Source organism: Punica granatum, chromosome 2 (genome assembly GCF_007655135.1).
Source record: "Punica granatum isolate Tunisia-2019 chromosome 2, ASM765513v2, whole genome shotgun sequence".
Taxonomy (NCBI): Eukaryota; Viridiplantae; Streptophyta; class Magnoliopsida; order Myrtales; family Lythraceae; genus Punica; species Punica granatum.
The window spans coordinates 34,095,198-34,107,904 of NC_045128.1; the positions used below are offsets into that span (position 1 = coordinate 34,095,198).

At 40.2% G+C, this 12,707-nt stretch overlaps 2 protein-coding genes across 2 annotated transcripts; both read left to right on the forward strand.

The window, feature by feature from the left end:
• Positions 1-6,964: 6,964 nt before the first annotated feature.
• LOC116197933 (AAA-ATPase ASD, mitochondrial-like) lies at positions 6,965-9,031 on the forward strand. Its single transcript, XM_031528215.1, has 2 exons — positions 6,965-7,605; positions 7,697-9,031. Exons 1-2 carry the CDS (start codon positions 7,043-7,045, stop codon positions 8,715-8,717), a joined length of 1,584 nt encoding a protein of 527 aa, XP_031384075.1. The 5' UTR covers positions 6,965-7,042; the 3' UTR covers positions 8,718-9,031.
• Positions 9,032-9,214: 183 nt separating this feature from the next.
• Positions 9,215-12,688, forward strand: LOC116197934. The gene is made up of 4 exons (XM_031528216.1): positions 9,215-9,658; positions 10,936-11,066; positions 11,598-11,937; positions 12,023-12,688. The coding sequence occupies exons 3-4, from the start codon at positions 11,623-11,625 to the stop codon at positions 12,623-12,625; spliced, it is 918 nt and encodes a 305-aa protein (XP_031384076.1). The 5' UTR covers positions 9,215-9,658; positions 10,936-11,066; positions 11,598-11,622; the 3' UTR covers positions 12,626-12,688.
• Positions 12,689-12,707: the final 19 nt, after the last annotated feature.

A 12,707-nucleotide genomic window follows, 5' to 3' on the forward strand; every position in this document is an offset into this window, starting at 1 on the left:
TCGAAACGTGTTATAATAGGTACATGTATACACAACACGATTATAAACGTTATCCGAACACGTTAACACGACTTGTTTATCCGATCAACTCGGTTACCCGGACACATTAACACGACTTGTTTATTTGATTAACTCGTTTACCCAAACAAGTTAACACGACATGTTTACACGTTAACACGGAGATTGAGATCGAGGGGAAGGGAATGTGGACGAGGAAGAGACGGGAGCTGCATCCGAGGGAGGCAGCGATGGCGAGGATGAGATCGAGCTGTGAGGCACATTGGTAGGAGTGGGAGTCGGCGAAGCGATGGGCTTTGAAGGGGAAATGGTGGTAGTGGAGTCGGCGGTGAGCTTGGGAGCAAGGGAGGGCGAGATTTGTGTCGGATTTGCGGACAATGCGAGGTGCACGGAGATGAGAGCAATGAGAGTGAAGAAGCAGAACTTTGCCATTGATGAATGAGAAGAAGGAAATCAAATCGTAGATGAGATATGAGGGAGGGTAGTAGAGAAGTAGAAGTAGAAGTGGAAGTGCGGTTGTACTGTGTTGGATTGGGTGAAGAAAGGAAAAGAAAATAGGTTAGGGACTTACGGACTTAGGAACTTAGGGTTACATAAGAATATTTTGGTAAATCCAGATACATAAACGAGTTAACGGGTTATACGATTATAGTAACACGATTAAACATGTCTAAATAAACAAGTTTAATCGTGTATAATCGGGTTACACGGGTTCAATCCGGTAAGACATGCTTATTAACCGTATTTAAATGGATTAGACCCATTTAGACCGATTATCAAAAACGTCCAACCCAAACCCGTTTAATTCCATGTCGTATTCGTGTCGTGTTATCGTATCGTGTGAAATGTTATCAGCCCTACAACAAACGTTGATTTTCCTTGATCATCAAATACAAATTATGTAACTTATTCTTAATTTTCATCTGGGTATATATCGAAAACTGGATTGGCTCATCATATGATATGTCTTCGATCCTCCAATCCAATTCGTCATCCTCCGCATCACGATATTGATTAGTCGTTCTTTGGGGCGGCATCGCTAATCCAAGAGCGAACGCGGCTCTGATACCAATTGACGCAGCGGAACTAAGGAACAATTGTAATCTGCTGATTCGCACACGAATGCCAGAAAATAATCTTCTATAACCTGTTGATTCTACGAATACCAGGGAATAGGCATCAAATTCGTTGATTCAATCAATGCCGAATTTGAAAAAATAGAGAAAATATTCTCTAGAAATTTTATTCATCCAAAAAAACTCAAATTTCTTTAGTCCTAAGGATTACATCGCTTAAATAGGAAGAAACTAAATTGCAACAGAGGAAATAAACTATTTTAGGACAAAGAAAATAAACCATTTTAGGGAATTGCAATGAAAGAAATAAACTTTTTCCTAAAATATGCAAAAACGCCTAAATAACATAAAATTGCCAGTTTGAGGCCCCAAAATTTCCCATTTGCTCCAGATGTTGTTTTCCTTGAGACAGGATCGTTAAAACATGTTTTTATCGAGATATCAATTTGCCACATTTTCTGCCGCATCATAGACCCATTTGCAGCTAACAACATTTTGTGTATGAGATGATGGGACAAGATTCCAGATATGATTTTGGAGTAATGCCAGATATTCCTCTTCCATGCCAGATATTCCTCTTCCATTGTTGCCTGCCAACTAGAGTGTTTACGGGCCTGAGCAAAGGTCTGAGGTTCTTTCAAAGTAGTAGAAATGAGAAAGCAGAAGGATGGCGAGATATAGTGAATCGACGAGGAGGTATAGTACCATCTTTAGACCGCGTTGTCATATGTGAGTGTTATGAGTGACATGTGCAACATCATTACCCGTAGTATCCTCAGCTGGAACTGCAAAATCAGTGGATCGGTCATGATTCTCAGGAGTAGAGACATGCAACTCAATAGGTAAGGTGGCGGGACCACTGGACTCATGAAATGGTATAGAAATAGAAGAGGGAATAGGAATATAAGTGATGGTGATATTTGAAGAAGAGGGAGTAGACATACCAATAGCAAGTATGGGGCTAGAGGAGGACCGACTAGTATCCACCGAGATAGGCGCATGTCATTAAATGAAAGGAATGTTCATCGAAAACAACTTGAGTAGATAGGAAGATGCGACCAGTTGTAGGATTCAGACATCGATATCCTTGATAGTAATAAGGATATCCAAGGAAGGCACAGGGTTGAGATTGAGATTTTAACTTATGGCGCGTATAAGGTCGTAAATAAGGATAGCAAAGACACCCAAATACTCGTAAGTTAGAATAATAAGGTGGACTACCATGAAGTACCTGAAAAGAAGATTTGAAACTGCATGATTTTGTAAGTAACTTGTTTATAAAGTACACTGTTGTTTCAAAGGCATAATCTCAAAATTTTGCTGGAATGGAAGAATGAGAAAGTAAGGTGAGGCCCATGTTAACCATATGATGGTATTTGCATTTACCATAACCGTTCTGTTGAGGAACATAGGTACATGAGATACGGTGAAAGATACCGTTGTTTTGCAGTTCAAACTGGAAATCTGTATAGAAAAGCTCTTTTGCACCATCTGATTGAAAATACTTGATTCTATATCCATGAAGATTTTTAATTTGAAGACGAAATGCTAAAAAAACATTGAGTACATCAGACCGAAACTTGAGAACATAAAACCAAGAGTATTTACTATAATCATCAAAGAAGTGAATACAATAATGATGACTAGTATGAGAAGTGATTGATGTAGCACATCAAATGTCAATATAAACAAGTTCAAAAGGAGATGTGGCTTTATGAATAGTAGGTGAAAAATAGTTATTTATTATTTTTTCTTCTTGACAAGTAGAACATATATGACCAATATAATCGTTATTAAGAGAATATGAAGTGCGTAATGCGCGACGAACAATGGGAAAAGATGTGTGGCCAAGACGTTGATGCCATTAGACATTGGACCCAAACATAGATAGATGACTCTGAGGATGGTTGATGTGCCTGCCTCTCTAGTGGAAATAGTAGAGTCCATTTTTCACAATGCCACGCATAAGCTCATGGGGTATGACGATCTTTCACAATGAAACAATATAGATAAAGTTAAGAGAAATAAGTATTGTTTTTGGTGAATTTAGATATAAAAATAAAATTCTTGGAAGTATGTGGAGCATAAAAAATTTGATTCAAGTGTAAAAGACGCTGAGTGAGTTTAAGAGTTGATGAACCAGAAGCAAGAACTGGAATTGATTTACCATCATCCACGAAGATGTGATCCGAGTGAAAGCTATCATCATGAAGATTGAGGTTGGATAAGTCAGATGTAACATGGTGTGTTGCCCCTGAGTCCATGTACCAGTCAGGATAAAGAAGTCCCGAAGAAACACTATGGGTCAAATGGGCTTATGCCCTAGAATACTAACAAAATGGAGCAATTTGGCCTGGGTGATTGCAAGTTTGGCAAATAACTATTGAATTGGGCTAGAAAGTAGAATTCCCAAAAAAGGGTGGGTTTCGGGCTAGATTATGTGTTGAATGGGGCTGGCCTAGAGCAAAAGACCAAGGTTACCTGAACGCTCAAATGATACTGCTCGGTTCAGTCACGGGTCCTGGGTCCGAGTGATATTGACCCAATTGATATTGCTGCCCGTAACCTCTTTGCTAGAAGCTTTCCCCAAAATTAAAATTAGGATTTAAAATCCCGCTCTGCCTGAAGCTTCCACATTGGCCTAGATCGGTATAACTCCCCAAGTGTCTAGACCCTCCTCCTCCTTTGCCATCGAAATTCTTGCTTTTACTGCCGTTATTTTTCCCCAAGCCGTTCTTTCCACCATTACCACTCTTCTGGCTGTCCGTGTAGAGGACTTTCGCGGGTCCTGCGCCAAGCAATCTCGACAGCGGAGCACCTGCAGTGGCTTTCGTCTGAGGTCCCTAAGCGTAAAGGCGACGCTTTTTAAGATTGAAAAAAAGAGATTGAAGCTCATTGGTACTCATGGTAAGCATCCGCTCTGATTGTGCTAGGACAATCGGCTCCCAATTGGGACCATGGTCCGTGTAAATTCGGTGATTGATGTCCGTCGGAGTTTTGGATTTTCCGATTTGGGCATATCGTAGAGCTTGTTCTTTCACCGTTTTGATGAATTTCGCCATTAACTGATTATCTTTTTTTGAGGTCACGCCACTACTAGTCGAGAAGGTCCTCCTGTGTGGCGGTCTGAGTGAGGAACGAGGTTGTAAGGGATGTCCACACCTCTTGCAAAGTCTTGGCAGCAAGGATGGTCACCCTATTTCCTCTGTGACTGCAAGCATCACACATGTTAGTGCAAAATTGTCTATGGATTCTCACCTTAGATAGTTAGGATTAGGTGTTGTAACTCCATCTGCTCCAGTGATGGTTTTGTTTGGTGTAATGGCTCAACCTTCAACATGGTCAAGCAATCTATAAGTAGCAAGTAAAAGTGTCATAAAACCTTTCCGGTAGAAATAGTTTCTGCATTAAGTTTGACGGGGATGGTTGGGATACTTGATGGAGTTTGAATAACGATGGATGAAGATGAAAAGGGAATGAGTGAGGAAATATTAGTGTCGGCCATGAATGTAGAAGTGAGGACGAGAGAAACTATGAGAAGGGCTGAGAAAAGACCACAAGTGAGGACCAAGAGAGATTTAGGAGCAATACGAGTATTGTTCCGATTTACTGCTTTGATGCTATAAAGAAAGTATAAAAGAATAATAATGGCTGAATACCTCACTTGTCATGTGAGGTGACTTTCATTACAATATAAAGTTATGTGTAATATTCTATGTGTGGAAATTATTTATACATGACTAAAATACGTACCCTATACAAGGTAAGCTATAATGACAAGCATTCCTAAAATACAATATATGATAAGATATGCTAAGATTTCGTATAATCTTCTCTATTAAGAATCACGTGTCCTAAAGATCCTAAAAGTTCATCTGCCATAGTTCTCCGAGAAGTTAGGAGCGAAATCTAATAGCAATCCGACAATCATATCAGAAGATCGTTGGAATTTGGTCACTGGGACGGAGCCGGCATCATCTTCGAACGCGGAAGGATGAGTATCTTCTCGAATTTTCAGTGTGTTTGATTTTAGAGTTAAGTAGAGTTGAGTTTTGATTTTAATTGAATTGTAATAATTGTGTTATTGAATTATGAAGAAAAGTGTGAAAAAGTAATAAATAGTTGAAAAAAGTAATGATTGTATTTTTGAATTGTGAAAAAAGTAATTGATAGTTGGTAGAATTTAGTATTAAAAATTGAATTGAATGGTTAAAAAAATTGAAAAAAAATGAAAAGTAATAATTTTATTATTAATTTTTGTTGTATAGTGAGTAGAGTTAAAATTAATATTAAAATTTTAAAAATATAATTATAAAATTAAATGTGACTTTAAATTCTCCATATGATTCTGAGATGTCCAAATTAGAAGCTCCCGGAAGGAGCCCTACCTTCTTAGCATGCTAAAACTGTGACGTCATTGCTGGCATAACATGCTGACAGAGATACAACGATGTCGATTGTGATTTGCCAAATCCTTTCAAGTTGACGAGGAGTCAACCTCATGTCAGAAGCCCTAATTTACTTAGCTAGGAAGGCTAGCTATCGTCATTTTACCCTCCATGCCGACACAACAAAACCTTGAAAAGACAGAACCACAGGCAAATTATTTCCATAAGCTCACAGAGGAACAACAGAGGACCCAGGAGGCAGGATATTTTCCTAGATACTTTCTTTGTAATTTATAATAACCTTCCGTTACTTGGACTCTTAGATTTCATACATGTATATTCGTTTTTGAGTAGCAGCTAATCTACATATAATGTATTTATTCTACTGCATATATTGTTTCCTTGTATATATTATATTACACTATATGAATATAATCTATATATTAAAAAAAAAGAATATAAAAAATTTCTTTAATCCATAAATAATGACGTGACGACGTAAAAACTTAACTTGAGACTCCATTTATATATTTGATGATGTGACAGTATGAAAATTCAATTTGAGACTTTGTTTTCATGTATATATATAAATATATAAAAGTTGAAATGCAAGACATGTAAACTCTATTTGATAATCTTTAGTTCGTGGTTGAACGTAGAGTGAATCTGAAAGCTCCAATTGCTAAATCTTAACTCATCTTCTCGACTATTAATATTTGAATATTTAAAATTTAATACGATCATGACAATTAATTTTATATTAAAAATCACGAACTATAAAGTATTTTTTAATTTTCAATGGATATTAAAAATTCTTTTTTAAACAAATATAATATGATCTCGAGAAATTATATTATATATCAAATAATTATATGTTATTAATTTTTTTAAAGTACCTACTTAGCGCGCGGTGCAATATCTAGTTTATGCTAATTTTTATGCTAGTCTCGTTCTGAATACCGATATCTAAACTGATCAGCATTTTACTATGCTGTTATCCCAAAGAAAGGAGAATACATATGTACAGAAAATAAAAGAGAATTTAGCATGTGGCCGTAGGTAGGACAATCCCACTAAACAATATCTCCAAAAAGAAAAGCTTATCGAGCCCGGAGGAAGGCTCGTCGAAGCGGGACAGGCCTCGTCGAAGCTGGACAAGCGCGTATGAAAATGACATTAAGTGTTAGGGTCAAGCATGTAGGCTAAAACGTTATACTGACATATGCATATATGTATATATGCATAAGTCACTGAAAGTGGAACCCACTGGCACTGGGTATTTTCCTGCCAACAGCAAATATTATTGGACGAAAACAGATACACCACATGCCGATTCATCCCACTTATTCACACAGAGAGGATATTAATTAATTAAGTAAAATAAAATATGATTAAAATCATGACTTGAGTAGACTTTTGATTGATTGTCTTATCGCTAGCTTGTCCTCTCCCTCTATCTATCTATATATATATATATATGGAGCGCGCAATAGAAGGGCAAATGCCTCGGATAACTTCGAAGTTACTAATCTCGACTATTTCAGATCGCCGGGAGGAAAGATGATCATGCGAGACCTCTTAATGCACTTGAGCTCCGCGGTCGGAGGTCTGATGATAATCTTGACCCTCTTCCAAACCCATTTCCCCCCTCATCTTCGTGACCTTCTCGAAAAATACACCAGCAAACTCGTGAGATTGTGGTATCCCTACATCCAGATCACCTTCCCCGAGTACACCGGGGAGCGGCTCAAGAAGAGCGACGTCTACATCGCCATCCAGAGCTACCTGACCGAGAAGGCGACCACGAGAGCTAAGAAGCTTAGGGCCGATACGCTCAAAGACAGCCAATCCTTAATTCTAAGTATAGACGACAACGAGGAGGTCACAGACGAGTTCCAGGGCGCCAAGCTCTGGTGGTCCTCCAACAAGATAGTTCCCAGGAGCATGTCCATGTCGTTCTATCCCGAAACGGAAGAGAGGAGGTTCTACAGGCTCACGTTCCATAAGCACCACCGGGACCTGATCACAGGTACGTATATCAAGCACGTCATGAACGAGGGGAAGACAATTGCGCTGAAGAATCGGCAAAGGAAGCTCTTCACCAACAACCCAAGCAACAACTGGTAGTGTGCAAATTTTAATATATCATGATATATATACTCCCGCCAAAAGCTAATATAGAAGTTTTTAATTAAGAAAATTGATCATTTACAGGTACGGTTACAAGTCGACCAAGTGGAGCCATGTGGTTTTCGAGCACCCTGCGACGTTCGATACCCTGGCAATGGAGCCGAAGAAGAAGCAGGAGGTCATGAGCGACCTCAAGAAGTTCAGTGAAGGGAAGGAGTACTACAAGAAGATCGGGAAGGCCTGGAAACGAGGGTACCTCCTCTATGGCCCGCCTGGGACGGGCAAGTCCACAATGATCGCTGCCATGGCGAATTTCATGAATTACGACGTGTATGATTTGGAGCTGACGACAGTGAAGGACAACTCGGAGTTGAGGAAGCTGCTGATTGATACTTCGAGCAAGTCCATAATTGTGATCGAGGACATTGACTGCTCACTTGACCTCACGGGACAGAGGAAGAAGGCAAAGAAGAAAGACGATGACGAGGATGAGAAAGGTAAGGGTGATCCTGCTAAAAAGATGAAGAAGGAAGAGGAAACCAAAGAGAGCAAGGTCACTCTATCGGGTCTTTTGAACTTCATCGATGGGATCTGGTCGGCCTGTGGCGGAGAGAGGATCATTATCTTCACGACTAATTTTGTTGATAAGCTTGACCCGGCACTTATCAGGAGAGGTAGGATGGACAAGCACATCGAGATGTCCTACTGCTGCTTCGAAGCTTTCAAGGTGCTCGCGAACAACTATCTGGATGTCGAGTCTCATCCTCTATTCGGGACGATCGAGGCGCTGCTGAAGGAAACAAACATGACACCAGCTGATGTGGCGGAGAACTTGATGCCCAAGTCGATCACGGAAACTCCGGATACTTGCTTGAGGAGCTTGATCAAAGCTCTCGAGGAGGCAAAGGAGGAAGCAGCGAGAAAGAAGGCTGAGGTGGTAGAGGAAGCGAAGAAGAAGGCCGAGGAGGAGGAGGAAGCGAAGAAGAAGGCCAAGGCCAAAGATGATGCAAAATCGATCAAGGAAGCCAAGGAAAATGGGGTGGGAGCATATGGGAAATTGGAAGAAGAGAAAGAAAATGTGAAAGAGAATGGTGTCAAAAACTAAACAAAAGTAATAGTTGGTATGAATAATTGCGTTAGATTGGGGAAGAAGGACATTAATGGAGAAACGTTGTGTTAGTGGATTCGATTGTTGTTTGTTTGATTCCTAGGATGAACTTTGTATAGAGCAAATTTCATTATCTTCCCCTTTTGTGTGATGGACTTTGTATGGAGCAAATTTCATTGCTGCATGTTGGTCATCTCTTACTCAGGGAAAATTCTATGACACATTGAATGTATAGTATCTCTATGTATTCAATGGCTGAGATTAAATTCAGAAATTTTTAAAATAAAAATTCAAAAAAATTCAACGATTAAGATTTTAAATGTATGGTACATACACCTCCAATTGCATTTATTGCGGACCAATTCCTTACTCTGTCTTTTCCTTATCAACTTCATATAGAATTTATGAAGACTCAAGTTCGTCACTGCTCCTATTAAATTATAAATTTATAGGGGGCATCTAACTTTCTTTTCCCAAGAAAATAAGTAGGGACAAATTGAAATTCTTAGGGCCTGTTTGGTTTCATAGCAATATTTTAAAATTGTGATTTTGATTTTGAATGATTGTAATTTTGACCGTTTGTTGGGAACATGTGGACCCCACATTTCAGTAAAATCGTTTGACCGAAAGTTAGGGTTTTACCCGGCCCCTACACAGCTTCTTCCTTCACGAGCATGCTCTGTTCGCCATTTCTGAGTCGGCTCCCCTCCTTCCCCCCACCCCTCTTCCTTCTTTGATCGACAACGAAGCTGTGCATCCGTAAATCTCGGTACACCCGTCAGCTTCGCGTGCAATCGTGCTCGCTCCCCCAACTGCACCCACTCCTTTCCTGTCAGTTTGAGCAGCAAACGAATTCGGCAAAATTCGGGCCCCTACCACTGCCATCTCGTAATTAAAAGGGTCGATTGCGGTTTCACGGTTCCATACCCAAATCCAAGGTAATTTCTCCGCCACATTTTGCTGCCAATCGAGTCATTGCAATTCGTTTTGTCTTCTCTGTGAGGGTTAGGGTTGCATTTCACTTCTGTGCCGTGAGTAGAGGTCACCCTGTTTTTGGCCGACTTTTGACAAGGAAATTTGAGGCGTAGTGAGTTTGAATGGTTCTGCAATTGTGCATACTTACTGTGTTGATGTGGCCAGTGTTTGTCGAAATTTTTCATAAAAATTGGGACAGTAGGCAGATGGTAATCCGAACGCTTTCTGCATTGTTGTCTGAGTTGATGTCCAAATGTGTGTTGGTCGATTTTCCTTGGGCAACTGATATTTGTGTTTGGAAAATATGGACGGTGCAATTTACTGGTGCCTGCCTGGTATCTGTTAATCAATGCCCTGAGTTGATCGCTTTTGTGGCAAAAAATTTGGGACTAATGCCTCTATCGCCAACTCTTAGAAGCTTACTGCACCCACTTCATTACATCTTGCATCAGCTGAGTTAAGGGTAGATAAAGGTTTTAGCTTTGATTTGCCTAGATACGATTGTCCTCCTGATGAAAAGAAGTAAAATCAGTTATGCTTTTGTATGAGTTAGCAGCCCAGTTGCAGCAATACGTAGTCACTTACATATTGAGAAGTTTCTGTCATGATCAGTAGTAGCAGATGCTCACTAGTTTGATATCAGTACTAGTTTGCAGCTTGTTGAAGGATCATGAACTCTGGAGCCTGTCCATGGTCTCTCTGTCTCCTTCTCTCTATCCGTGTCTGTGCTTTCTTCGGCTGTCAAGAAGTGCATAAATTTCTCTATGAAGTGTCATTTTGGTGGACTGAGTACAGTCCCGAGCCATAAGGGCCTTGTTGCTAAAAAGGAGAGTACAGTGAAAGGACTCCAGAAGAGAAATAACGTTTATGATCATATGGTGTTGATTGGAAAAGGAACTCGAAACAGAAGAAACTTTCATGAATAAATGCCCTTCACGACATCCCTTAATAACTAAATTAAGACCTTCAGATTGTACTGGCATCATTTAAATGTTCCATCATTTTGCTCTCGATGAGGTTTTTAATGCTGATGATTTCTGCAGAATTTATATGTGTAAAAACTCTGATTCTTTCTCTGCCCTGAGATTTCAATTCTTTACAAAGTCTGGGGCTCCTATAGAAAAGAGTGTATCCATCTCTTTTGTGGTGTGGCGTGCAATATTTCTATGCTTTCACATGCATTTACTAGTACTCTTCTAAGTATTTCAATGCCATAAATAGTGTTTATACTGTGTAACAGGAGGGCGGCATCGACGTAGTTACCACAATTAAGAGTGCTCGGTTCTAGCGCCGCAGGAAGACCCTCGACGACATAGCAGACTACTTGCCACCGACCTACTCTGAGTTTATAAAGCAATTTGAATCAAGCAGGTAGGTATTTTCATCGATGGAGATTCAGTATTTCTTTTTAAGTTTACATTTTGAACAACACTTTATGTTGTTAGATGGGTAATGCTCATTTCACTATTTTAACTAGTTTTGCAATTTGGTGGCTTTTGTGCCGACTTTTCTGTCGAGTTTTTATCAGGTCATCTTCCTCGCTGACTGTGTATATGTTGCCTGTGCTGCTCGATTTTTTGCTAGAGGATTTGGCACAAAAATTTCCTTCGAATGGTTGTACATCGAAATTTCTGGTGCCTTTGTTTGTTGGTTGCTGGCTGCCATTTCTGTTTCTTACGCTAAACTGCATATTATTCTTTACATTGGTTCCTTTGATTAATGATATTGTTGCTGCATTGGAACATAATGTGCTTGTGGCCTCGCTGTGGCATTCTTTACTTGCATTTATCTATCAATGCCTCTAGTCCGTAATACACTTTCAACTCATAGCTTCTACATGTCTTGCATGTATGAGGGTGTATTTGCCTAGTTAACCTTTACTGTTGTATGTGCATTATTAAGTTATCGGTACTTCTCTGCAACTGAGATGGCTCCCAAGGGTGATGGCATAGTTGAGTGGACAGACGAGCTTGAGAGTGCATTCGTTGACATTTTGGTCGATAAATTCCAAAGGACGCATACATCAAGTTGGAGAATGAAGGACTGGGAACAGATAAGTAAGGAATTGGAAGAGAAATTCCCAGGTGTGATTCTTGGCGGCGACAAGGTCAAAACAAAAGCACAAAGGATGAAGACACAATACACACAATTCACAGAGTTGATTCAGCACACAGGAGTTGGTTGGGATGGGCCGACTAACACCGTGAAAGCGAATCCTGATATTTGGGACAAGTTTATCAAGGTACTGTACCGCTTACTCTTTCTTTAAAGTTGCATATTTAACGCAAACTCGTTGTAACTAAGTATTGCATGTTTATAACATGTAGAGGAACAGTAACTTCAGGACTTTTCGGTCAAAAGGATGCAAGCATTATGAGGCCTTGAAACTGATATACAAAACATCGTCAGCAACAGGGGGACTACAAATTTCGTCAACCGACCCATCTCATAGCCCCCGATCCTATGAACGCATAGAAGAGGAATTTCTAGCATTACGGAACAGCCGTGGCAAAGAGCCTATCGATCTTGCAGAGGGATCCGGCGACAGTAATGATCCAATTGATGAAGCTGAGGAACCTGTCGTCACAGGGTCGCGGCGACGCGTGAGAAAGAGAGGTTCAAACAACAAGTCGCAGTTGCAGGAGTTGATCGACTTGTACAAGGAAAGTAAGGTGAAGAAGGACAAAGCGAAAAAATCTACCCCTCCGGAATCAAAGAAGAGCAAGTCAGTGACGAGCCCAGAGAAACCAGCACAGAACAGCATCGGAGAAGCCATGGTAATCCTCAATCAAATGAGGGGAACAATTTCTGTACGGGAGTATCTGGCCGGTATAGCACGTATTACGGAGGATGAACGATGGCGACAGGCGTTTGTTTGGATGTACGAAGAAGCTAGGCGCGAATGGTTGCACAACCTTGTTCATCCTTGAACAACCGACATTTTCTCCTCATATGTGTTTGTTACTTTCGATTTTTTCTGTTATGACATTAACCAGACCCTTATTTTCCTTT

Bases quoted from the DNA above. Each gene is read 5' to 3' on its own strand.
- LOC116197934 (XM_031528216.1), top strand. From the start codon at position 11,623: ATGGCTCCCAAGGGTGATGGCATAGTTGAGTGGACAGACGAGCTTGAG. The intron at 11,938-12,022 runs GTACTGTACCGC...TATAACATGTAG, and splicing joins TTTGGGACAAGTTTATCAAG to AGGAACAGTAACTTCAGGAC.
- LOC116197933 (XM_031528215.1), top strand. From the start codon at position 7,043: ATGATCATGCGAGACCTCTTAATGCACTTGAGCTCCGCGGTCGGAGGT. The intron at 7,606-7,696 runs GTAGTGTGCAAA...GATCATTTACAG, and splicing joins AACAACCCAAGCAACAACTG to GTACGGTTACAAGTCGACCA.